Raw genomic sequence first — 26382 nt, 5'->3', positions numbered from 1 at the left:
TTGTCACTTTTAATTAAAACCCAGTTTCAGGACGCCCCATTGGGTAACTTTTGAGCAAGAGTAATTAACAAGATTTTTGGTCAATGAAAATGTTTCCGCAGAGACACACAGAAGGTGTTTTGGGGGTCAAAATCTCAAGCTGGTAGGAGCTAGAAGGGCCACTCAGCCAGAGCATCCACAAAGACAAAAACAAACCCTGGGTGCATTAGGGTGTCTGTAGGGCAGTGAAGACTGGAATGATGCAGCAGGATACAGTAGCCAGGTCTTTTTTTTGGGGGTTGTCCCCATACTCACCCCATCAACGGAGCTGTTGGGTCTTGAGGACACTCTGGTTCTTGGGGTTTGGACACCAGGGCTTGGGGCTGGCTCAGACACAGGGCAGAATGCAGACAGAGATCAGTGGGGGCTCCTCCCTCTTTTGTTGTCATATATCTAAGCCAAAATGTCAAATACACGAGTTGTACAAAATGCTCTGTTCCTCACTTATTGCTTTCACATCAAACCTAGCATTTAAAAGGCTTTGCAACCTTTTAAAAATGACAAGGGAGGCTGGATGGCAGAATTCCTGTAGAGTACAAAGAGCATTTTCAATGAAGAAAACTCTGATTAATGGAGAATATCCCAGAGCTGATAATGGATTTCACACCTCACCAGTAGAAAGGGCCATTCCAGCACCATCTGTTGACACATCCTGGCAATTCTCCTAGTTGCAAATCCCAGAGGAATTTAAAATTTCCTCACCTGGGCCAGGTGCCTTGCTCTCCTCAGGAGGAGGCATTGACCTCAGGCTCTGTAGGGCACAATTTTCAAAGCCTGCCTGTGCCTGAATGTGCATGCTGTGTGATGGGCAGTTCTTAGTCATAGGCATGCAGATGACTGGTAGGATAACTGGTGCTGGGTAAGATGCCACAAGCAGTCAAAATTGTTGTTTATTTTTTATTGATCACATGTATTTCCATACATGGAAATAAGAAAATTAAGTTGAAATTAAACATAATGAAGTCACCCCCAAAATGTTACTTTATATCTATTGGAATACAAACAAATGCCATTTAAGACAGGCTAGAAAACTTTTTTTCCCCACTGAAAGTTTCAAGCAGCTTTTCAGCTCAAAAAAGATGAGAAAAATTGCTCTAGAAAAATAAAGTATCTGAAATAGCTAAATCAAGGTTCCTGGGGCACAGCTGGGGAAGCTTAAAAGCAAAATAAAGGGATTGAAAACAGCTGAAAAGTGACTGAAGAAAAACAGTGCTTGCTAGGGGCAGTCAGATTTAGGCTTGTTGGTATGAGTCAGGAACAGCTCTGTATTTGTGTGTCTGAAGTTTTGCTCATGGTGAGCAGGTTTGCTCCTGGAGATGCATAGTCTCATATGTGGCTGTTTAATGAGCAGGTAAGCGTTCAATTTTTTTGTTTATAATTTGGCACCTGTTACTTGGTTTGAATCCATGGTATTATAACAGGAAGGAAAAAGTTCTTATTCAGAGTACTTTTTTGAACCAGAGGAGATGTGGGGATGTCAGAAATTTTGTGAAGGATGTACTCATTGAGGATCTTTTTGTTGATTTTTATTACAGTAGTGTTATTCTTTCCTTTCTCTTCTCCAGTCATGAGTTAACTTGTGTGGAGGTTTTAAATGCAGTCAAAACTTGTTCTGTTGGCTGTGTGGTGGGTGTGATGGGAAAACACTAGTGGATTATTTATTATGTCTATAGGAGAGAAAAAATTCTAGTCTTTCTGTAAAAATATCTCATTTCTTTCAGAAACTGTCCTGCTGGTTTTGTTTGATATTTCACCTGAAGTCAAAGGAACAATCTAATTCTTCACTTTTTTTTTGTTGGTGGCACACAAATCCTGGGGATACTGTTATGTGTGCTTCTAGCAAACAGATGTCTTGAAGAAGGATACTGAGAGAATGATTCTATGAATCTAATGGTGGTAAAATAAATTTGTATTGTGGTATAGATTATACACATGAATTTATACCATCTGTGCCAATAAATGTATATTGGAATGGACTACCCTTCAGTGGTTGAGATATCTGCTGGGGCTGGTGGCACAAAAACTATGGCAAAAATATGGAAAATTTACAAGGTACAAGTAGCAGACCCCAGTCCAGCCATGTCCTGGACCAGTTATGGATGTTCAAAGTCTGAGATTGCCATCAACATCAGTCCAACATGGATTGTGAACTCAAGCTGGGTTCAAGAGCTGTTGCAGTCTGAACTTCACCCGTTACTGTTGGCTGAAAGGGGACCATTATCTCCTCACTAAAGAGTAGAGGTCACCTTTCTAATAGCATCTGGGATAGTTCATGCAAGGATGAATCACTCTTGGACTACTTTGTCTTCTGCTACACAGAAGGTTCCAGGAGAATATTCTAAGCTCTTCTGTGCTGTTATAAACAAAGTTACTGTAATTATCAGAGAAATGCAACGAAGACCAAGAGAACTGCTCTTCTCTTTCTGTACAGAAGAGTGATGGAGACTCTAAAAGGCTCCAGAATACTCTCAAGACTCCAGTGACTGTGGGGTTTGGTTTTTTTTTTTTTTTTTTGTGTGTGTGTGTGTTCTTTTTCCTTTTGTTTTTCCATTGCTTTAATTTATTTATTTATTATTCACAGTCAAACAAAAATGCTTTCTTTTACAGCTACTCTCAGTTTAAAGCACAAAACTCTGGTTTTATTTGTTGTGCTGGTTCTGGCTGAGTTAATTTTCTTTATTGTAGCTAGTATGGGGTCATGTTTTGGTTTTTTGCAGAAAACAGTGTTGACAATATGAAAATGTTTGCGTTATTGCCGAGCAGTTCCTACACGGTGTAAAAGCCTTTTCTGCCCCTCACCCCATCCCACCAGTGAGGAACCTGGGAGTGCACAATGAGTTGAGAGGTGACACAGCTGGGACAGCTGACCCAACTGACTCAAGGGAGAGTCCTTCACACTGAGCACATAGAGCTGGGGAAAGAAGGAAAGGGAGAACTTGGAGTGATGATGTTTGTCTTTCCAAGTCACTGTTATGTGTGAGGGAGCTCTATTGTCCTGTCCTCTGTTGTCCTCCCTGACCATGGGAACATTGAAAGAATTCTTTGTTTTGTTTTGCCTGTATGCAGGGCTTTTGCTTTACCTATTAAACTGTCTTTATTTCAATCCAAAAATATCCTCACTTTTATTCTTCCAGTTTCCTCCTCTCATCTTGATGAGTGCATGTGAATGAGTGGCTTAGTCAGCTGCTGGGGTTAAACCATGCCATGTGTCCAGGAGATCAAGGGTGAGATAGATATCTAAGATAGTTTAGGTCAATTATTCTTTGGTGAAGTAGCATTAATATCGTGTATCTTCAAAAACTGCATCTTTCTCCTAGGTATGTATTTGTTAACACCAGTGCAACCATTTAAATGTTTCAAAGAAAACACCTTAATTGGAGTAAATAAAAGAATAAATTTCAGGTATCTTATATATTTGCAGAAGAGGTCTTTATTAAACTCCCATCATCACCCCTTCAAATAGTTCTGGAATTATATGAGACAGGGTAGATATCTAAATCTACAAGACACAGGGTAGATATCTAAATTTCTGTTTTCATCTGCAAGTGGTGGTGGGGTAGGTGGGTGCCTGGGGAATTCAAATGTTATGGTTTTTGTAGACAGACTTATGGCCATAAAAATTACTTACTGCATCACAAAAGAATCTAAATATTCCTGGAATAATGGCATAGGGGCACAAGGTAAATAGGCAGGGGATGAGGCAGTGGTTTGCAGGATAATTTGGTTAGAAAGAATTAAACTATTATATGAGGTAGCAAAGCTTTCTTGGAACAGTGCATAGGTATTTTTTAAACTGAAATGCTGACAAGGTGGTTTCTATCTTTCATATCGGCAACAGAGTGTAACCAACTCTGTCATGCACTATCCCTCTGTGGGGCTGATAGTGTCCCAGTGCCAAGGATATCCTGTGCATTGGCACCGCATATTTGAGATATGAGAATGAAGCTTTTTATCTCCTTTTAACACTGTAAAAGCACAGAGGGTATGTTTGCAGAGCACATAATGCAGTGTCACGCAGGATAGAAGAATTTGCCCTAGGAGAGACCTAAAAACAGGCTGGGCAGCAACACTGCTGCCTGAGAGCAGTGCTGCTGCCTGACAGCCTCTGGCTCCTGGCACATAGGGCTCACATGTGCACTTGCTGTGGTTATCTCTGCATGGCTGTCACTCCTCTGGTGGGGCTTGGCCTCTGTAAGGACATGCTTTTAATCAGTGTAGATAACCACTTTTAATCCTCTTAATTTAAATTGGTTATCTGAAGAATGTGGCAATTACTCTAGGCCTTGGAATATTTGGATTCATGTCTCTAACCTATGCCAGCTTTTCAGGCCAGAAAATCAACTCTTAAATATTGGCCTTGTAGTGCTTCTGAAGGCTGCTGGAGATATCATAAAAACTTATTGATTGGGGTTAGACATAGCTGAGCACTAAAGACTTAAAAAGATCTAGAGGAAAAATTTCTGATCACAGAATGGGTAAAGCTGGAAGAGACCAGAGTTGTTTGGTCATCTGGTCCAACCTCCCTGCTCAGGCAGGATTACCCTAGAGCACATGGCACAGGATTGCATCTAGACAGTTCTTGAATATTTCCAATAACAGAGACTCTAAGATCTCTCTGGGTAACCTGTTCCAGTGCTCTGTCACTCACACTGTGGAGTTTTTACTCATGTTTAGGTGGAATTTCTGTGCATCAGTTTCTGCTTGCTGCCTCTTGTCCTGTTGCTTGGCTCCACTGAGCAGAGCCTGGCTCCATCCTCCTGCCACCCTCCCTTCAGGTTCTCACAGACATTGATGAGCTCCCCTCCCAGCTGTGTCTTCTCAAGGCTGAACAGGCCCAGCTCCCTCAGCCTGTCCTCATAGCAGAGATGTTCCAGTCCCTTCATCATCTTTGTCCCTCTCCTCTGGACCTGCTCCAGGAGCTCCATGTCTCTCTTGTACTGAGGAGCCCAGAACTGGACACAGAACTCCAGATGAGCTTCACTAGGGCTGAGTAGAGGGGCAGGATCACCTCCCTCAACCTGCTGTCAGTGCTCTCCCTAATGCACCCCAGGGTACCCCTGGCCCTCCTGGCCACAGGGACACTGCTGGCTCATGGACACTTGGTGTCCACCAGGAGCCCCAGGTCCTTCCTACAGAGCTGCTTTGCAGCAGATCAGCCTCCAGCCTGTGCTGGTGCTTGGGGTTACTCTTCCCCAGGTGAAGTACCCTGTATTTGTCTTTTTTGAATTTTAGATGGTTCTTCTCTGCTCAACTCTCCAACCTGTTGAGGTGAGAGACAGAATCAAAAGCCTTGCTGAAGTTGTGGTACAAAACATCCACTGCTTTCCCCTCATCCATCCATGTTGTTGTTTCATCATAGGAGGCAAGCAGGTTAGCCAAGCATGATTTATCTTTACTGAGTCTGTGCTGACTATTTCTGATCACCTTTGTGTCATCCATGTGGATGAAATCCTCCAGAATAGAGGTGCTCCATCATTTCTCCAGGGATTGATATGAGAGGCTAACTGGCTGGTAGTTCCCTGGGTCCTCCTGCTTGCCATTTTTGAAGACTGGGGTGACATTTGCTTTCTTGCAGCCCTCAGACACCTCTCCTGATCTCCATGACCATTCAAAGATGGTGCCTGCATCCAGTCAGGGCCCATGGACTTGTGGATGTCAAGTTTACCTGGGTGTTCTCTAACCTAATTCTCCTTGACCAAAGGAAAGTGCTCTTTCCATCATTCCTTTACCTTGGTCTCCTGGGTCAGAGTTTCCTGAGGGCTAGCCTTGTCAGTGAAGGCTGATGCAAAGATGATGTTTGCTAGCTCTGCCTTCTCTGCATCCTCCCTTACCAGAGTCCCCCTCCATTTAGTGACAGGCCCACATTACCCTTTGTTTTCTTTTTGTTATTGACGTATTTGAAGGTGGCTTTTTTTGTCCTTGACATCCTAGGCCAGATCTAATGTCAGATGGGCCTTGACCTTCCTGGTCTCAGTCCCATGTTCTCTGAAAATATCCCTGTATTCATTCAGACTGGCCCAACCCTACTTCCATCTCAAGTGTGTTTCCTGCTGACACCTGAGTAAGGATAGGAGTTCTTTAAACATCCACACAGGTCCCTTCACACCTTTGCCTGACTTCTTGCTTGTTGAGAGCAAGAAGTTCTTGCTTTCAATGAGAACTGTTCTTGAGTCTGGAGGGAGTCATCCTTGGCTATCAACCAGCTCTTTTGAACCCCTTTTTCCTACATTCCTTGTTTCCATGGGATTCTTCCAAGAAGATCCCTGAAGACGCTAAAGTTATCTCTCCTGAAGCCCATAGTTGCAATCTTGCTTCCTGCCCTGTTTCCTCCTTGCCTGGTACTGAACTCCAATGCTCATGGTCGCTGCAGCCAAGGCTGCCCCCAGCCTTCGCATCTCCAACACTGAAGGCCTTCCCTGTTTGTTAGCACAAGATTGAGAAGCACTATTCCCTGTGGGAGCTCTACTGCCTGTGTCAGGAAGCTGTTATCTGTGCTTTCCTGGAGACTCCTGGATGGACTGTTTGTGCTTCTCTCTGCTGCTTCTCCAGCTGATGTCAGTGTAGTTAAACTCACTCACAGGAACTAGTGCTTGTGATTTTGAGATACTTACAGCTGCCAGTAGAATGGCTCACCCACTTCCTTCTCCTAATCAGTCTACCTGATCCTCTGTGACTTCAGCCTAGAGTTTTCTACATTGGAGTAGGTGTACCTGGGTTTCCCCTACTGGTATTTAGCCAATTGAACTGCAAAGGTTAACTTGCACTCTGAGACTAACGTACTGTGTTTAACCCAAAAATTAAATTGGAAAGGCTATTCATGTGCAACTGGACCTGGCTTGGAAGAGCAATGCAGGACTGATGAGAAATAGGAGCCTCTAAATGTTGTCACCTGGGTAGGACAGAAGACAGAGCTGATATGGGACAAAGAAGCAGGGACAGTGTTATTGCCACTGCTAACTCTGCAGAGCAGAAGGGGAAAACTACAATTTGGTCTTCATGAAACAAGATAAAAATGAGTGGAGATGCTAATTTCTCATTCCAGCTAGTCAGTACTTGTGTTTTTCAGAAAGACTGTCCCGTGTTCTACAAACACAGGATGAGCACACTTCTCTCAAGAAAGCAAGCCTTCAAAACCGCTCTGACCACGCTGGGGCTGCTGGAAGGCTCACACGGATAAACAGGCTGGTGAAACTGGAAGGACTAATCTCAGTCATTGCTTGGGGCTGGAATGGAGCCTGTAAAAGAGGTGAAGAGTTTTGGTTCATCTGCACAACTAAACTGAACAAGGTCTGGAGGATAAGCTTGGGCACTGGGTTATGATTATCTCAACTGTTTGGGGGTGTGCTGCTTGACCTAGCTGAAGACCATTTGAGAAGAATCCTCATAGACAATGGCTGGGCACCCTCTGGGGACTTTATGGACCAAGACTGGTCCAAGAAGTAACAGATGAGGGAAACGGATTCACAGGAAAAGTTTAACTCATCACAACCAGACAGCACAGCCTGGCCTTGGTTAGTTTATCATTATTGGTTTATCCAGGGAGATTTGCTTATAACTTGCACTATTGCCTATTGCTGCATAAATCAATTTCTCAGGACATGCTGTAATGGACAGATAGATAATGCCAAGCAGGTATCTCAGTTCCTGCCTTGGCAGATTATCAGAAAAGGGTGCTAGGTTTGCTAATGGACTTGTGTGTTTTCCTGCTCACCTGGCATAACCGATAAGAGCCAACAGTTCAGGAGTGATTAAGGAGAGGTTTGTGTGGACAAACAAAAGAAACAACAAAAATCAAAAAATGCAAACTGGGGAGGGAAGCAAGGTCAAGGAATACATTAACAGAAAGATCCTGAACAGTTATAAACAAAGCTGTTGCAGCCAGTTTTCTTCTAAGGGGTTATTTAGATGCCCAAAGGTGGATGGGTATCTGATAGCACTTGTCAAATAACTCAAGTCCTTTAAGTCAATAGGGACTCAGCACTGTTGGTGCAATTTCAGTTTGGAACATCAGTGCCTCAGAATATCTGATCTGCTGCAGGTGATTTGGCTTCTGTTTGGTTCTGATTTCTGGTTTTCTTTCTTGCTTACTGTAATTGTTACATAAGTATATACTGCAATAATGCAAGTATCTTTTCCTTTCCATTTGGGTTACTCATTTATCCTTATCTGGTCTGATTTTCTAATTAACTATAGACTCACTGTTACTTTCTTTATTGCAAATATAATGAGGTCTTCTAGCACAGGAATTAAGTATTTAGATAAATAATGAGGCTGAGCTGCATTTCCAATACACCTATATTCCAGATGCTGTATTTTCTTTATTTGGAATTTTCTGTTGATTATTTAGTAATTGTTCTTCCTGTCTTAGAAGACAGCATAAGAAATTGCTCCATGCTCAGATTCCCTTTACCATTCTTTAGTTTTCTTACCCTTGGTCTTTTTCTTAAAAAAAAAATCTACTATTTTATTTTTGTTCTCTTCCTGCATCCCAGTCTTTTAATAGAGTTCACACATTTATGGAGGAAGGTGAAAGTCTATGGATGGAATACCTCTCCCAAAAGTTATTCAACTTGTTTCACGCCTTTGTGCTATCTTTCATTCAGGATAAGGGTTAACAGCCAGTGTTACACGTCATAGTCCATTAGTCAATGGGGCAGCTTACAGACACAAGAATCTGCTATAAATTCTCTTCACAGATAATCCATGTTTCACTTGTGGTTTTTAAACATCATCTATGCTTTTCCAGTATCTCAAATGGGAATACAAAAATACCAGCAAGGGTTATGTTTATAATATGTAATCAGTATACCAGGATTAATTCACAAGGGTCCCTCTATCACTAAGTAACATTGATATTGCACAGTATTAATATTGAAGTCCGTCCTCATGCTTATTTATTGGGATGCAAAGCTCTTCAGTGTATGTTCTGGGAAGCAACACCATTCAGCCAGTGGTCAGTCACCCCCATATGGATGCCCCCCACATTTGGTGCTGTCCTGCTACTACACTACCTTGTGATTCAGAGCTGAACAAAGTTCTCAGCATAGATGCAAATCTTTCATAACTGGTCTGAATTGTTTTCTTCATAAAGCTGTAGTTGGTAACTACTCAGAACTGCTCAACATTGACTTCTTTTTTTGTAGCTTATCTTCACATTCTCCCTTCTTCCCACAGCACTTTGATACATTGCATGTAGCAACCTCTCTCCCCTGTCACATTCTGTAACACACAAATCCATTTACTTGGTGTAGACTGAATTCTTGTTAGATAATTTGGCACCTATTTTGTAAATAACGCTTCTGAAATTCTTTTTTGTCCATAAATTATTTGCTAGAAGATGATTCTGAGCAGAAGCAAAGGAGAAAGAAAAATGGTCATCATTTACCCTGCCTTATGCATGACCTGTGTTGTTCAGATAGCTAGACTTCTATCAAATGTGTATAAATAAACTATACAGAGCAGTTCAGCCCTATAACTGTGATTTTACTATTTCCTTATTCCCACCCTGAAAACTCAACATGGGCTGCAGAAACTATAAACTTCAGTGATCATGTTTCAATTTATGAAAAATAATTCTTGATGCAGTAACCCTTTTTCCCTTCTCTCCCTGCTTTCCTTGTGGATGTAGCAAACTATGCAGCTGGCTTGTGTAAATAACCGTTCTCTTTCTCACTGGGAATTGGTTGGTTCTCTAGGTGGTCAATAGCCCCCTGGATCTTATAAGAAGTGAAGGACAATAATGTAACTAATATTATTTTAGCCTTCAGGATTGCCAGTTAATTGCGAAGAGCTGCTTATCTTAAAATACTTTGGTAGAACTTCTGATGTGATAGGCAACAATAAACAGAGATGGAACTATTAACTGCTGGCGTCATGAAATACATTGCAGTTTTAGCAATTGCCTTCTGAAATACAGATGTTGAACTGTGTTTCTGGCAGAACCCTTCAAATCAGCTAATTACTAGAGTTCAGAACATGGGCTTTGGCAAGGAAAACAGAGTGAGCTGGAGTGCTAACACTTAACTCTGACCTGTATTTACACAATCTAAGCCACTGCTGCTTGGAGAACTCCCAGATTGCAACACATGGGCTGCAATCACACCACCACTGACAAACTCCTGTGGGATTAGTATTTCACCAGGGGCTTCAGTTTTGCTACATGTGACATTTGTAGCAAAATACACCTTTAATATGTAGCTACCTATAAGCAAGATTTGTCTTATGCAGGCCCAAACAGTATTTTGTGAACATCTAACTGTCCATGCCATTTGCTACCTAACACTCTGCCTATGTTGTGACATTTGTCTGCTTGTCTCCAAGGGCTATGCTTGACTTTCTGCAATGCTTCTGGGTTTACCATCTAAACCTGCTCCAATTTTAATACAGATGCACAGTCTTCTTTTATTAGGTGACAAAAATGCAGTTGAGAGGGCTCTTGAAATAGAGGTATTTTGTGTTGAGGAATTCGCTATAATCAAATTTAGCTGCACCTATACATAGAAAGAACAAAATATGTATCTACAACCATACTAAGAACAAAAAGTATTCTTTGCACAGTTCTTGATCAAATAAATGAAAAACTCTAACTTGGTAACCTAACACACAATTTACTTTCTCAGCAGGAGGGGGAGGAGCTTCAGCATCTTCATTTTTATCCCATGACTTGTCAAGGGAGCTGCTGCCGCAAAGCATCAACTCTTCTCTCAACACTTCTGAATTTTCAGTTTTGTGCAAGTGAAACATGCCTTGATGACATGTATGTATAGACACTTATATAAAAACATAAAAATCTTTTTTGCAGGTCAATGATTTTTTTTCCTTTTAAATTATTATCCTCTTATTGAAAGCTCCTGTGCCTTGTTCTTTTGTTTTGAAAAACAAAACAAAATATTCCAGGTTTGTTCTGTGAGAAGACTGTATTCCTCAAAGAAAGTGAAAGCTGATTGTCTCATTTGAAGCTAAGAAAACAGACATGAAAATAATAATCTTGAGAGACTGCAACAGCAAGACAGTATTTCATCCAACAGGTGCCTTAAAAGAAATTCCTCCACATACAGGCTGAATTAAAAAAATATTTTTATTTACAAGAGTAAATAATGTAGTGCAAGGCAAGTGGATTTAACCCTCAATAATGCATAGATTGATGCAATTTATAGTCTGTGATCTACATCATTTTGCAGAGGTGACTGCACACCTGCTGTAAAGGTTAGACCCTTCCTACAGCCACTTTACAGACAGCTTTAAATCAGATAGAAAGTATTTGCACTCCATACATGTTATCCATATGTCCCATCCAACATTTAGCAAATGGACTGTCACTTAAATATGTCTTTTAGAGTCATTATAGAACATGAAATAAATCCTTACCAGTGTTATCTACAGAACAATACAAAAATAATTTTTGTTCACTTTCATGTCACCTGATCACAATTCTTTTATTTATTCATTGGGGAGCTCCTTTCTCTAATCAGCGGCTCTTGGCAGGAAGAGAAACATTTTGTGTCCACCAGGAAATGTGGATGCTTGTAAAACCTTGACTAAAACTTAGCAATCATAACCAATATGTTATGACCATATTGCAAATATTCCTGGTGTGTTTTCTTTCAAAACAAAACAATTTTACATTGAAAAATCAGCATGGAACATAAAATGCCAAAAACCTCATTGTTACCATTGCATGTACTGAAGTCCTGACTGGTTTCCATGGAACTTGGAAAGTATGGGTGACTGGATTTTGCTTTTATGTAATTTCCATGATTCAGACTTGGAAAACTTTGCTAATTTTACCAATAAATAAGCTCAAATGCAGTAAAAACAATTTTGTAAGAGATTAGATGTGTGAATAAAACTTCATCAACACCTGTGGGGTGTTTGCTTATTTTTCAATTAGGCACATACTTTGCAGGTTTCCTTCCAGGTCCTTCCATGACATAGGGTATGATTGTGTGTTGGGTACAGTGAGATAATCTGCATCATCTGTTTGGAGTTAAATAAATTATAGGGATGGTTTTTCTCTGTAGTGGAGAAGTCAGATCACTGAACTTCCCTACAGCTTCAGCTGTTGGACTGCATTATTAATGCCATGTACAGGGCTGGTTGCCAGTTCTTAGATTTGTAGTTGTTCATATCCTGTCTTCCCAATGGACAACCTGAAGAAAACTACACTTCAGCTGGTGACAAGAGGATTCTGAGGGTTTGACTCCTGCTGTGATAAATCATTTGAAAGAGTAGGTTCATCTTGCTGTACTGCTCTGGTAGCATCCTCACTATCATTCCCTAAAGAAGAAGGGACATCATGTGACAGTGGTTCTGATCTTCTCCCAGGTGAATGATGAGCTTCAGAGGAATGCAAAAAAAATTATTTTAGAAAACCCTACTGTGTCTAGGAAGTGTATGAAACAATATTTAAGTATTACGTGGATGTAAAATTACATATCAAGATAATATTCAAAGGTTTGGAAATACTGAAAGAAGAATATCTATTACTATAGATATTATATATATATTATAAATATATTATAAATTTGTTGCATGTTTTCCATGTTACATAAATGAATGGCTAGTAAGCAAAGAAAGAAGGATTTCAGAATTATTACGACAGGTTCTGTAACTCCTGACTGAATTTATTTGCTGATTCTGTTACTGCTGTTAAGAGTCTGAACTGACTCAGTAAGTTACTCAAATATGCCAGCTCTTGGAACCCCACTTTTTCTCCCACCTTGCATCTGAAGAGATCCAATCCTATGAAACAGGAAACACACTTTGACTACATATTGCAGAGACTACATAGGGAATCAAAGTCATATAACTACTGTAACAGTACTGCATGTTGAGAGATGGGGAATAATCACATGCAGTTAAGGTTTTTATTAAGAATCTCCCTTAGCGAGAGAAGTTCTTCAGAAACCAACAGGTTTAAAGTTATGCTTTGCTTCATCTACTCCTTTTTAATGATCAAAAAAATTACTTATGTGTTAAAGAAGCTGCTGCTCAGAGGTACTTCTATCAAATCTAGAATTCTGCTTTCATTTTTGAAGGTTTTGCTAACCTAAAAAGATCACTCCTCTTTCTTCAGTTTTACTATGACACATACTTACCAGATAAAGACTGAAAAGACTGCACTGCAAATGCAACAAGAATCGATAAAAGAAAGGTTCCCATGAAGTAGATCTGTGACAGTAATTTTAAAAACATAGTTAGAGCAGTGCAAAGCCAAGCTAGAATTCCAAATGAACTGTGCATGTAATAAAGGAGCAATACATACCAGAGTAGAATGTAAAACATTGTTCCAGAGAACTCTCATGTAAAAATAAAGCAATGCTAATGAACATGGACTAATTGATTCTTGGTTACTATTATTCCAGCACCTACAACAAGAAGATAAGAACAACTAATTAGTCCTCCTCCACAATTTTGTGGCATCAATCATCTGGGAATCTCAAACGGGTTTGCAGAACCAGTAATCCAGACAAACAAACAAATATATCATCACTATCTCACAGATGGTGAAGTAAAAATTCAGAAAAATACCAGCTTAAACTTATTAAGCAAAGAATACCTTATCCTAGAAGTGTGTCTTTTTGTTTTCTTACTAGTCAACAATGGGTCTAAGCATCCAGGCTACACTTTCAAAGCAGTCACAGTTCAAGCTCTAACTAATGTGAGTCAACAGAAGAAGGACTTGATTTAAAATTAGATGTACAAAATTTAGTTGCCCACATAGAACACTGGTGCCAAACCTCCTTTAGAGACAATGGTGTATAACAGAATGAAGTCAGAGCTTGAAGAGTGTTTTAGCTGACTAGCACAAGCTACCCACCTCCTGCAGGGTCAGCTGAGCAGCTTTCTTACTTCTATCAAATAGGACTTCGCCTACTACGGGAGTTTAGACAGCTAAATCACAGGCATCTATTTTAAGCTTCAATTGATTCTTTTCTACAAAGGTAAGGAGGGAGTGATGATGTATATATACAGATATATACCTTTTCTACATAAATTTTGTTATAAATATACATATAATTTAGTTATAAAGTCACAGACTGTGTGTATGTATATATATACATATATATAAATATAGAAAAGTATGTGCCCTTTTGGGCAAAATTGTATGATGATGAGAAAACCCTTCAGCACTGGAATTACTCTCACAGCAAAACAGGTGGATTCAGCCCAAATGAAGACAAAATTCAGACTCAAGCTTACAATCCCAGATGGTCCAGAACCCCTGTGTATCTGACTAGCAGTTTCATATGCATTGGAAATAATTTAGGGTACAAGTTCAGTCTAAGTACACTGAAGAACAATTTCAGCAGATTGTTGTGTTCTCTTCATTTGTGAAGAGACAAATGAGGTTTCAATGTTGGTGTCATCTCCACCTTTTGGGGTTCACTCAGTAGAAAAACAGATGATAAACCACACACTCATCATTCACAGCCTCATGTATTGACCATTAGCTCCTGCTTCTTGAAATATCTGAAATTCACCAAATATTGTATAAGCTTCACATTCCCACTGTGCCTTCCAACACCTGTTGCTTTACCTGGGTAAAGGAAACCCAAGTTCTGTACTGGAACCAGAGGACACTAGGTGGTTTGTCCATGAATACTGCTGGCACAGGTCATTCAGGCAGCAGACCTGTAACATTCTCAGATACCTAATATTCTGTGCCACAATATCTGTGCCAGCCTGGACATATTTGTAGAATCAATAGGGAGGATTGCTATTATCCCAGTTACACATTTTCAAGTTCTGTATTAAATTATGCAGCATTTAGAATTGAACTATTGGTTTGGACTGCATACAAATCACCAGTGCCTAACTAAGGAACTTAAATATATTAAACTGGAAAAGACCTCCTGGATTACTGAATCCAGTTCCTGCTATTTCAGGTAACCACATATAATCAGACATAAACTGAAATATATTTAGGGAATTGAAGAATTTCAAGTATGTTGACCTTAACATGCCTTAAATCACAAAAGTGAACAAAGTTGATAACTACAGGAGTTGCTGTCCTCCAGTAAATGTTACTCACGTGGAAAACCAGAAGATGCTGATTAAGGGTGAAAAAGACTCACCTGTAATAAAGCTCCTGAAGAAGTGATGTATTACTAGAATGCAATGCTTGATCAATTTCCAAGTGATCCAGAATGTAGGAAGGTATGGAGTTGCCCTCTTCCATGACAAGGGCCAAATTGAAGAAACCCTAAGTGTAAAAAAAAAAAAAGCATATTTTTTAAACATTAAATTTTCATATCTGTATTTAAGCACCAAGTATCTAAATAATTATATAAATAATAATATAAATAATTATAACTGTCTTCCCTCAATTTGTTTAGTATAATGTGATATTCACTGAATAATTATGAGAGCCTTTTCTCCTAATCATATACTCAGGTAAATACTGAAAATGCAAAAGAAGCTTTCAGATGTTGTGACACTGTTTTCTTAGCTCATATTTTTTTCCAGATGGCTTCTTTCTTATTTTGAATTGCTCTTTAAGTCCAGTCACCATATCAAACTGCTATTTTTTCTCCTAGGGAAATACAGAGTGAAAGCAGAACCGGATTCCTATTCTGTTACTGTTCAAATCCCCTTCACATAGCTCCACAGATCAACAGAATCTGAAGAGTGAAATTGAGAGCAGAAATTTCCTCCAGACAATTTAAGTCCTTAATCTTATGGTTTTGCTTATTTGGACAAGTCTTAGGCAATCCTCTGTCTCTTCAGAGTCATGAAGATGAACACACACGAGACATTTTACAGGATTCCCCATCACTTTGACTTTCATACTTTAAAGTAACTATTTATGCAGCTCTTCTTTCCTTTGCTAGTTTAGCAGTAATGTTTTGTCCCAATAACCTCAAACCAAAACCCACCCATGCTACCATTGATAAGTTCACATACAAGACACCATCTGGGGATATTGCCATAGGGACAGGGAGAACACAATATTGCACCCAGGACACTTCAGGAGGGCCTGAGAACAGGAAATTCAGTTGTGAAACACTGCATGTCTTTGGTAATGTGACATGGTGTATTCTTTAATTATAAAGCATTTTAAGATGAAACCTTCATTAGTGAACAAAATTCACCCTGGGATTCATTTGGTATAATATACCAAGGGAAATGGGCCAGTCTTCTTTTTTTTATCATAAAATGGCAGAGGATAGGACTGGAATACAACCCAGCAGTCTATTAATTCTTCCTCTTGCAATAGCAAAAGTACTGAGGTCACAACTAAGTCAATTGCGTCAAGGTAAGGTAGCACCAAATTAGGCCCTTTACCTTTAGCTTACAAAGCAGCCTAATTCTAAGACCATTAATCTATGCTAAGTTTATCTTCTATTATGAAACAGCAACTACTGACTCACAAGGTATTTTGAAATAATTGTAACTTATTCTAGCAGGTTTCTTTGGTGCAGATGAGGCCAAGCAGAAGAACCAGTCCCAGCTAAATTCTCTGATTGTTCTGCACTCCGCTGTTTTGCCATGACTGCAGACCCACCTGTGAATCACCCTCCAGGGCAGCCTGGGCGTACATCCTCATGGACAGCTCCAGGTCTTTAGACTGGTTCTGGTAGCCATAGTAGTAGAAATCTCCCATCTTCAAATAAGCTGTAGAAGAAACCAGCAGAAGATCATTTAGACTATTTGTAGCAATAGAATTATCCAACTATTAATGTGATGGAGAAATTAACAGTAATTCTGTTTAAAGCACAACACTAAAAAACAAATGCACTGTTTCTCTTTGGTTGTATCTGTGGCTACTTTATATCACCCTCCCACTGACAATAATTATCCTGGATGAAATCTCTCATTGTTTCTCTTTAATGACTTTAGTGAATGACATTGCTTTTACAAAATCTGAGGCTTGAGATTCTTTATATTTCATTCCTTCTTCACTTGCTGAATCTGTCTTTGGACAACCTGAAGCCTCATTTAGTCAGATTAGCCCTACTAGATTGATGAATCTTAAAACCATGTCATCTGTGTGTTTGCTCTGTACCTGACACTATGGTGGCTGAACCCTTCCCAGAAGTTAGAGAATGTTGCTGCTGATAATTTTATTAGTTTCAAATTCAATTCAACCCAGGACAACAGTAGGGATACAATTGTCCTGGTCTAGCAGGGAGCAATGCCTAGCAAATATTTTACAAACATCTTTCTGTGACATTGCACCATAATGAAAAGCATCAAAAGACAGGGCACTGACCCAGACAGGAGCAAGCACAGTGATCTGTGCTACTGAATTTAAAAACTCCTATGACTGTGTCTACACTTGCCTGACCTAAGCTTTCCTCAAATAGTTTGAAACTCTTCTACACTTTGGCTTGTATGTCTACACCCTACCAAGAAATTCCACTTATTTTTACAGCAGACTGAAATGGAATGACAGTTCCATCCTACGAGTCTGACTTTCAGAAGTTTTTCTAATGTGAGCTTGTACCAATGTATCTACCAAAGGGTCAACCAAACTACACCTTGCTGAGGTGTCTACAAACTCCTCAGGAAAGCTAAGAGTGTCAGCTCCTCTGTCTTCAGGCTATATCCACGTGGTATTCAGTTTCCACACTTTTAAATTCCACACTGTGTATTTAAATGAATAGCATGAAATATTTTTACACTCCACTTTTCCACATGCTTGTTACAAATCACTAAAGTGCTCCTGTGAGACAATCAGATCAATATTTTTAAATATTCAGTAAAGCTTTCAGAGGTACCAAAATGACTCAGCTATAGAAGCCCTAGGTGTAGTACAATTTAAGGCCTGAGGAATGTAACTTATTTGCAAAAAGACCTTAGAGAATCCTTTAGCTCTCCAAGGTAAGCTCTACCAATGTTGATAAACTCTGTACCCTAAGAGGAAAACTAATAATCAATTAGATAAGGAATCCCTTAGCCTTTATTAGTTTCTCATGACTCAATTATGATAGGGAAGTATATTTGCTTTTGGATTTTCCCTTTGATAAACCAAACAGCATGAGCTCCTAAAGTCTACTGCTTTTTTTTCTTAAACTTTGAGTCAACTGCTCAGACTCCTAAATATCTAGTCCTTCCTCAGGGCTTAGCTTTTTTATTTTATTAAAATTTTACCCATTTAATGCAACAAAAATGAAATTTTCAGAAAACCTGTACTGAAATAAAACACTTTAATTACCTTTAATTATCCTGATATTCCTATCAAAACACGAAAAAGCAAATGTATGGTTAGCAGGAATTAATCTTACCTCCCTCAACCTGTTTACTCACATAGAAGTTGTGACAAACGCAGTCCTTGAAATTGAAAAAAAAATTAACATTAAAATTTAGAAAGAATTCCTTTTACATACCAAATGATGGAGCATTGACTTGAGAAACTGAGAAATTGTAGTATCTCCAGACACAATCAGTTGCTAGGTATTTTCTTGCTAGGTCCTATAAAGAAAATAATTGATTCATTCATATCCCAGGTAAGAGACTAATGGCACACATTATCATTAACAAAGTGTCCTTTCAGGATAATGAGTTGTGAATTCATTTACTCACTGGTCTTTCTTCACAGATGTGTGCTAAATTTGACTGTGACACTTCAATCCCAGTTTCAGCTGCTAAAATGTAATGCAGCAGAGCTTCATGCCTAATGTTAGATAAAATAAATTAATGAAAAACCTTACAAAAATAACATGTATTTTACCTACAGTTAAGAAACCCCAAAAGCACTAAACAAATGTATAAAATTTCCTACAAGCAACATTTTGGTACAAAGTTTAAGAGCAAGAGACTGGGAAACCCATGCAACAGCGACATATACAGGCAATGCTTGGTGTAACCAGCCATGCTGGATCTCAAGAATTTGCAGCCCTTTTCCTCTTGCATTAAAGCTATTGGCTCCAGTGTGCATACTCTAAGTGCCAGACTGATGGGAAAAAAGAATTGATACTAAGCCAAATTCTCTATTTAAATGTTTCAGATAAAACATTCTTAAAAGACTCTACTTAAAAAAAGATCTGTAATTCATTTAGCTGTGTATATATATATGTCTAACATTCTCCTGAGTACTTCTTTGGCACGCTTTACCTTTCATTTGCATGACTTGGTTTTTTCTTGTCTTTTTAGACAGAGCTTTTTGAAAAAGGATTTGTCTCTCCTTACATTTGAATGTATGAATAGAAAAACAGCCTCTGTGCCTCTAAAGACTTTATGCATCTCACTGACTGTAAAGCAAGCAGTAAAATTTAATATTGCATTTGCAGTATAGCAATTCAGTATTCTGACACTAGATGAGAGCATCTTTCATATTCTCTGCCACTCATCTACTCCATATTATGAAGACTATGCATTTAAAATTTAGAGGAAGTCTTTAAAATCATGTCTGTAGTTTTAAAATCCCAAAACAATAAAAAAACCCACTTGGTGTACTTTTTTCCTTCTGAAGTTTCCTATTAAAGAGTAGTGCTGCCAATGATTTTCTCCAAAACACAAAGGTAAAACCGTGGCAAGTTCCAGGGTTAAATGGCTTGTTTAACTGTAAGCTATGGTCAAATAGACATTTGACTTCAGAAGTAGCTGCTTATGCAAAGCAACTTCAAATCAAATTGTGAAAGCAGTTGACTTACAGAACTAGCAGGTGTAACCTCCTGTTATCCAGCTATTTCTGCATGATTACAAATTATTCCTTGTACTTGTCCTGTAAAAACATCTAGCACAAGAGAGACCTGGGACTACAGAAGGAATTTAAGGAAAAACTAGGAAATTGGTTGATCCTTAAGTCTCAAAGGGCAACTAAGAGAAGAAATTACATTCATGGCCTTTGAATCAGTCTTTGAAGATCAAACTACCATGACACACATGTGCAAAACATGTGTCTGCAAACAATGGCTGAAGAACATATATTACTTGGATGGATTGGCAGGACAATGATTTATACCCTGGCATCTCAAGTAGGACTCCAGGAGATTTTTCCCTCCTAGCTGCTGAGCCCAGACCTTCTGGGATCTTTATGCTCTACCTGTTATCTCCTTGTGGACTGCAAAGTGAGCTGGGCAGAGTCACAGGCTTGCATAACAGAACACACTACGAAAATATCAACAGTTTTTCAATGTTCAGAAGTGGGTTCAAGTCTAAGAAGAAATGTCTATGATGGACTGAGTGAAAAGACACTTTTTCTAGGAATGGGTTCTCCAGAACAGCCCACTGGCAGTTTCTTGTAGATCTCCCTAGCCTACAGCACTAATTCAGTACTTACAGGGGGAAGCTGCAGGACTAAATGAGCCATTGTTTTAATCACATATGACAGTCTGATGTTTGCACACACAATATCTGATGCTCATGCCTACAGAGGCTGCTAGGATGGAGCATAAACCTGGACACTATTTTGAAACCCCTTGACTGGCTCACTGGATATTACAGCCCCTATTGTATTTACACAAAAGACAATACTAACCATACACAGAAAACCCAACAAATCTAATCCAGCAGCTGGACTTTTCATGACACAGAAATATACATAAGAGAGAAGGTAAAATATAAGATTTGTAACAGAGAGAATAGTAAAAGTGAAAGTTGTTCCTCTTGTTAATCCAGTGCATGTTACACAAATATTATGGGATGAGAACCACAGTTGATAGAATTATTTCACACTACAAACTCCTTCTTTTTTCACTTGATTCTGTCAGAAGTGTTGACTTACATTTTGGGTCAACTCCTCCTTCCCTTTATGTCAATGGATGTTTTGCAACTGATTTTTGTAGTGCTACTGCTTTTTTCTTCCTTTGCAGTGATGGCCCATTATTTATTTTATCTTGCTGTAAAGTAAGTGAAAAATAGAAAATACAGCGAACAGAAGAAACATACCATGAAAGCTCCAGATAAGCATTGAGAGCTTTTCTGATTACATGACCTAAGTAGCCATTCTTCTCTGCAATGTGTTTTGCCCAGCTGTGGAATAGAACAAACAAAAAAAGCAATGGTCATGCTCCAGTAATGTTATCCCAACTCACATAGACTCAAAGAACACAAAAGGATATGGGATCACCATCTGACTTCTGTAAGACAAACTATGGGATTTAACAGTAGTCACTGCATCAATCCTGTGACAATTGACTGAGAACATGAAGTCCATTCATCTCTGTAAGTGTATTAGAGACATCCTATGTTTTTTTCTCAGTAATATTTTTTAAGAAAACAAGCGTAAGTTAATAGGTGCTATCAATAATTATCCGCCTATTTTTGATGCAAAATGCCAATTCTACCACATCACCAGTATTTCTTGAAAATAAAAAAAATAGCGAGGCTTTGTTAAATAAAACCTTTCAGAGTTGTTCGATACAATCTCTCTGAGTTGTTCTGAAAAAAAAGAAGTAAAAGCACTCAATATCTCTTAAAATCTACTGGTCATCTAAATAATACACATACTCATGCAGATCAAATATTACTGCAGAAGAACCTTTTGCCACAGAGGTAAGCACTGTGAAGTACAAGGCATTTAAGCCATGGACTTAAAAATCAACTAAGAATCAAAATAATCATATCAGAAATATATTCTCCTTTTATAAATGGTTTCCTTACTTACATTACAGCTTTTTCTGGATCTCTAGGGAAATCTTCCATATTTCCTGTGATGTAATACAGAGAGCATCGCAAAGTCCCTTCTATATGTCCTCCTTGGGCAGCTTTATAGAAATAGCGTGCAGCAACTGTCTGTGAAGAAACAAGACATAATTAGCCACTCTTCATTATTAATCTTTACTGAGATTTCTTTCTCAGGACTCTTTTCATCAATAGAACAAAAATAGGGAGCTGGCTAATGAGGGTAAGATAACTACTGTTAGAGTACTTAGATGAAATGTATTATTCTAAATTTTTAATAGTTTAGGCTAGAGAAAGTTTTAAAGAACATATACTCAGGTAATATATGGAACATCAAACAGAAAAGTGTCCAAATGTTTAACTAACACTCGCTTAACACAAAAGTCTTGCATGCACTGACAAAGAATTAGTTATTTACTAGTAGGAAGATTATTAAGGCATCCTGGAAAACAGAACTTGCGATGCCAAATGAAGGCTGTGGAGCAGCAGCAATTCTCTGTATGTTTAGCAGACCATAACTACAGTGCTCAAATCTTTGAAACTGGTTTATAAAAGATAACACAGATGGAGTAAGCAGGGCCAAAGCTACAGAAGTAGGAAGGTTGTGTGACTCCACATTTTACCCTCAGGAACAGTAATTGGTAAAGTAAACCAAACCCAGCATACAACCCAAAATATTTATTTCAGGAAATTTTAAACCATCAATATATGCTTTCTGTTAGTGGGCACAGACTACACACTCCTTCTTGCCATTGGCTTTGATGAATAAAGAAACCTGGGCACTTTTAGGTGTACTCTTATAATCAGTCCACTCTGAAATGTCTTTTGGTCCCTGGGGAAGGAAAATGTGTTTGCCAGATGCACTTGATGGTGAGCACTGCTGCTGTTGACAGCAGAAATGCTCACTGTCTGGAGTATATCCAGATCTCAGAACTCAAAGGCCACACTGGAAACATTTTTTAGCTGACGACATTTATTACAGTCTACCTCACTACATTTTTGCTGCTGTTCATACACTTCCAAGTTAATGAAAAGAAATATAAATAAACTAGACCATTCCTATTAGGGGAAAATTTATTTTGCACATATGTTAATGGGTTCTGTCACAGAAAAACAAAATACTGCTGTCTACCAGGACTGTATCAAATAGTTACATTTCCAAGTCTGGATTGGAGGCCTCTCACTGCAGTTCTGAGGCTCACAGAAGCTGTGTGAAGACAGCATAGCTGTTCATGGGTTCAGGGAGAAGGTTGTGCTTCTTTCAGTTATTGTGGAATCCCTTCCCTAAAAATTTTCCAATCCAAAACTGAGAACCTGAAAGGTCAGATGATGTGAGAGCACACACTATCCTTCCTGGCTGCTGTCACTGGAAGGAGTAAAACCTGCACCTGTTTTGTTTCTAAATTAAAAGAATACAAACACATGCATATAATTTTGACTGAGATATTTGAGCAACATCTCTCTCCCTAAGCAATCTGACTGAAATCCCCCAGTAAAATCCTTCTTTATGATAAAAGGTATCAAATTCTAACTTAGGGTGAACAGAGCCTCTCAAGAATGAGGCAAAAACTTCTAAATTGGGCCCTAATGTAAGAAATAGTACCATTAAATATTTACTCACTTGATTTCTACCAGGTACTCCGGGGTAAATCCCATCTAAATATAGGACACCAAGGTTGTATGATGCATCTGGATTTCCCAATTCTTCAGCAATTAACCAGTGCTTGGCTGCTTTTCTGTAGTCTCTTTTAAAATTGTGGTAGTACCATCCTAATCCATTCACTGCCTGGGGCAAGCCCTTAGGGAAGGAGAAGAGCAATCTCAGGTCACACATTTGATTCTGCTTTTTGTCACTTTTATATGTCACAAAGTTATAAAGCTTTTTTTGCCCCACTACTTTTCTCTGTGGCCTTGTATATAGAGTGAGGAATAAGACTCCAGTGACATCTTATTCTACAGAGTCTCAGCCGTGACTTTCACTTGTTGACAAGAACAAACTGTGACTATTTTTCCCCTGTCTCCTCTTCAAAGCTAAACAGGACACTTGTTCTTGTGAACTCCCAGAAACTGGTTGACAGGATTAGCAATCAAAAAACCCACTTTTAAACTAGAACATTTCCTTGAGAATAAATAGAAAACAATGTACACAGAACTTTATAACGGTACTTTCAAAACGCATTTCACCAACATCATACAGATCAGCTTAAGATATTGCTATTGCTACAATAGCTGCATCTTTGCATCTTGGCTCAAGAGAAAATCTTGAAACAGTTTTTATTGTTTTTGCAATGAGTCACCACTTCCTTGCATAAACTAGTGGATCATATGGGGCTGTAAGTATGCCAGCAGTGTTACTAACTTGAACATTAAAACGCAAAAGCTGTTAAAACTTTTCAATAATTACAATGTTGGTTTTGTATAGAAAATGTGCATTAGAGCATAAGAACCCAAGTATTTGACTACAAGGAGAGTAAGGAAATTGATGTCTCTAGGAGTCTTCCAGGAAGCTGTTCCTCAGATCCTGAATCAAAGGTATTTTGATCACGTCATAAAAGCCTCTCAGTTTATTTAAGCCTTTCCCAAACAGGAGAACACTAGAACAGATAGTCTCTCCTGCTCCAATGGAATCCCAGAATTGGCAAAAATCTTTTCTGATAGTGATCACCAGTGAAGTCCTACTGTCAAAGCCAGTAATTTAACTAATTCTGGTTCTAAGAGCTAGGAATATATTCAAGGTCTAGGCACTCTTTCATTTTTATTCTAAGGACCAGATCACGGCCTGGGTAACCTGGCTGTCCTAAATCATTAAATGGAGTGAGGCTCCTCTGCTCAGTGGTGCTCAGTGTTTCTCCCTACTATGGAAATAAATCAGGAGACTTTGGGACATCCAGGTCTTCTCCCTTAATGCTTGGGAGTATGAGGCAAAAACATACTCCTGGATCAAATAGTCAGTCTGTAAATCACTTAACTAACATCAAGTTCCAAAAGATGTAAGCAGAGAAATTTTTTTTTTCTTTCACAGAAATTTTGGCTGATTTTGAGTGGTCTAGTCTCCCAACTTGGGCAAATAAGGCTTCCATCATTCATGGTGATAACACTGGAAGAAGCAAGCAGTATGACAGAATTATGGTAAGAGGCATTTTATATAAATCATAGTTATTAGCACCTAGTACAGAACTACTCTAATAAAATATTTATTGCATTTTACCTTGGCTGCTGCTTTCTTCATCAATTCCAGTGCAAGCTTTATATTCTTTTTCACACCTTGACCCTAGGAAACAGATATGCGAAACAATAATTGTTTACAAATGCAGGCTGATAAAAATTCACTTATGCACATCCAAAATGCCTTTTAATATTGATACCATTACCTACTAAGTGTCATTCAGCTTTAAACAGTTACCAAAAAAAAGCAGCTTTGTGTTCATCCTTCCTTTACAGCTTTACAAAATCTCAGTGATTCAGTCTAGAAACAATTATTTCACCAGTATATTCAAGTGATTTTTATGGGTAAATAATATCACAGATCTTTAAGTTTGAGCAACTAAGTAAGAATAAATAGCATTTAAAGGGGCATAGGTTGTGCGCAGTTTGGCAGTGAGTAAGAGGTCTCAGCTCTCCTGAAAAGGTGTTTGAGTGTCTCTAGAGGAAATACACAGATGTCATGCTTATGATGTCCACATAAAATAATTCCAGACCCAGGTAAAACAGATTACGTGTGCTCAAAATTACCACAAGCAAAACTTAAGCAAGCCTTTCCAAGAGAAAAACCCTCCATTGTCAAAGGAATGAGATGAAGACCTAACAGTTCCTCACCACCTAAGCTTTAGTGCTTGAATGTCTTTTGGTGACATCACTTAGCTGACACACCTTATTTGACTTGGGTGAGGTCATGCTTCAGTTTAGCATCTTCTGCCTACTGCTTTAGCAGCGGAAAACTATATGCATTCAGTGATAATTTAATTCCAATTTAAAAAAACAACCTAATAAAGTGCATTCTAAGAAAGGATCAAACTTCTACCTATACCTCTACACCAAAGCCTATGCCTACTAGCTGGTTGGATGCTTGAGGTGACAAGACATTACGAAAAATTAGGATCCTCAATTTGGGTGGTATTTTGATCCCGAATATGGATAGGAATAAAGTAAGATTGTTTTTAACTTGCTCTTTTTAAAATTGTGTGCCTCTTTTTGGTAAAAATCAACATTAGCTTCATACCTACTGACTGATTTTCAGAGTAAATCTAGAAGCACTTGCATACACTCTTACCATATGTCGCTGCAGATAACTTAAAACCTCATGTTAAAGGAACGACTATTTTGAAGTGAAAACATGAACTATGACTTACCTTAAACAACACAATGGCATAATCATATATCAGCACTGGATCTTCTGTTTCTATTGCACCCTTTGCATACCATTCTATTGCAGCTTCAGGATTTTTTGCCACTCCTTGTTGGCCCCAAAACAGCATCTGAGCCAAACGTTGCTAAAAGAAAATAACTGAAATAGTAATGCTATAAATGCTAGTATTGAAACTGAAATTGCAGGAACAGACTTTTGCAGGCTTAGAGGCATTTCAAATATGAGAATAAACTAGTATACACCCTCAACAGTTTGAAAACAAGTGGTTAACAGGAATATTCAGAGAGTGTTTCAGTGGTGGAATGTACTAACTCTACAGCAGGCTTATTTTTACAGTCAGTATCATAGAGTCTGGATTGATTTAAGTGCAGAGATAAGTGACAGACAGATTTGATGCATGTAAATGG

At 38.8% G+C, this 26382-nt stretch overlaps 1 protein-coding gene and 1 long non-coding RNA gene across 4 annotated transcripts in view; one reads left to right on the top strand and one right to left on the bottom strand.

The window, feature by feature from the left end:
* Nucleotides 1-799: 799 nt before the first annotated feature.
* On the top strand, nucleotides 800-11857 carry LOC135299433 (uncharacterized). Its single transcript, XR_010361426.1, has 4 exons — nucleotides 800-1390; nucleotides 1761-5409; nucleotides 10662-10795; nucleotides 10936-11857. It is a non-coding gene; the product is annotated as an uncharacterized LOC135299433 (long non-coding RNA).
* The window catches only part of SEL1L3 (SEL1L family member 3), a 33607-nt gene continuing 18323 nt past the window's right edge, over nucleotides 11099-26382 (bottom strand). For 2 of the 3 annotated variants that reach the window (XM_064418465.1, XM_064418466.1), the window contains exons 13-24: nucleotides 25959-26099; nucleotides 24818-24880; nucleotides 23231-23407; nucleotides 21593-21720; nucleotides 20875-20958; nucleotides 18568-18658; nucleotides 18372-18456; nucleotides 16547-16656; nucleotides 15117-15244; nucleotides 13304-13406; nucleotides 13137-13209; nucleotides 11099-12375 (exon numbers count right to left, since the gene is read on the bottom strand). In XM_064418465.1, coding sequence (XP_064274535.1) covers nucleotides 12206-12375; nucleotides 13137-13209; nucleotides 13304-13406; nucleotides 15117-15244; nucleotides 16547-16656; nucleotides 18372-18456; nucleotides 18568-18658; nucleotides 20875-20958; nucleotides 21593-21720; nucleotides 23231-23407; nucleotides 24818-24880; nucleotides 25959-26099 — 1353 coding nt within the window. In that variant the 3' untranslated portion in view covers nucleotides 11099-12205. The remainder of the gene's footprint in view (nucleotides 12376-13136; nucleotides 13210-13303; nucleotides 13407-15116; nucleotides 15245-16546; nucleotides 16657-18371; nucleotides 18457-18567; nucleotides 18659-20874; nucleotides 20959-21592; nucleotides 21721-23230; nucleotides 23408-24817; nucleotides 24881-25958; nucleotides 26100-26382) is intronic. The other variant, XM_064418467.1, reaches the window with a different exon arrangement.

This window comes from Passer domesticus, chromosome 4 (assembly GCF_036417665.1).
Source record: "Passer domesticus isolate bPasDom1 chromosome 4, bPasDom1.hap1, whole genome shotgun sequence".
NCBI lineage: Eukaryota > Metazoa > Chordata > Aves > Passeriformes > Passeridae > Passer > Passer domesticus.
This window is presented reverse-complemented; position numbering and strand designations above follow the sequence as displayed.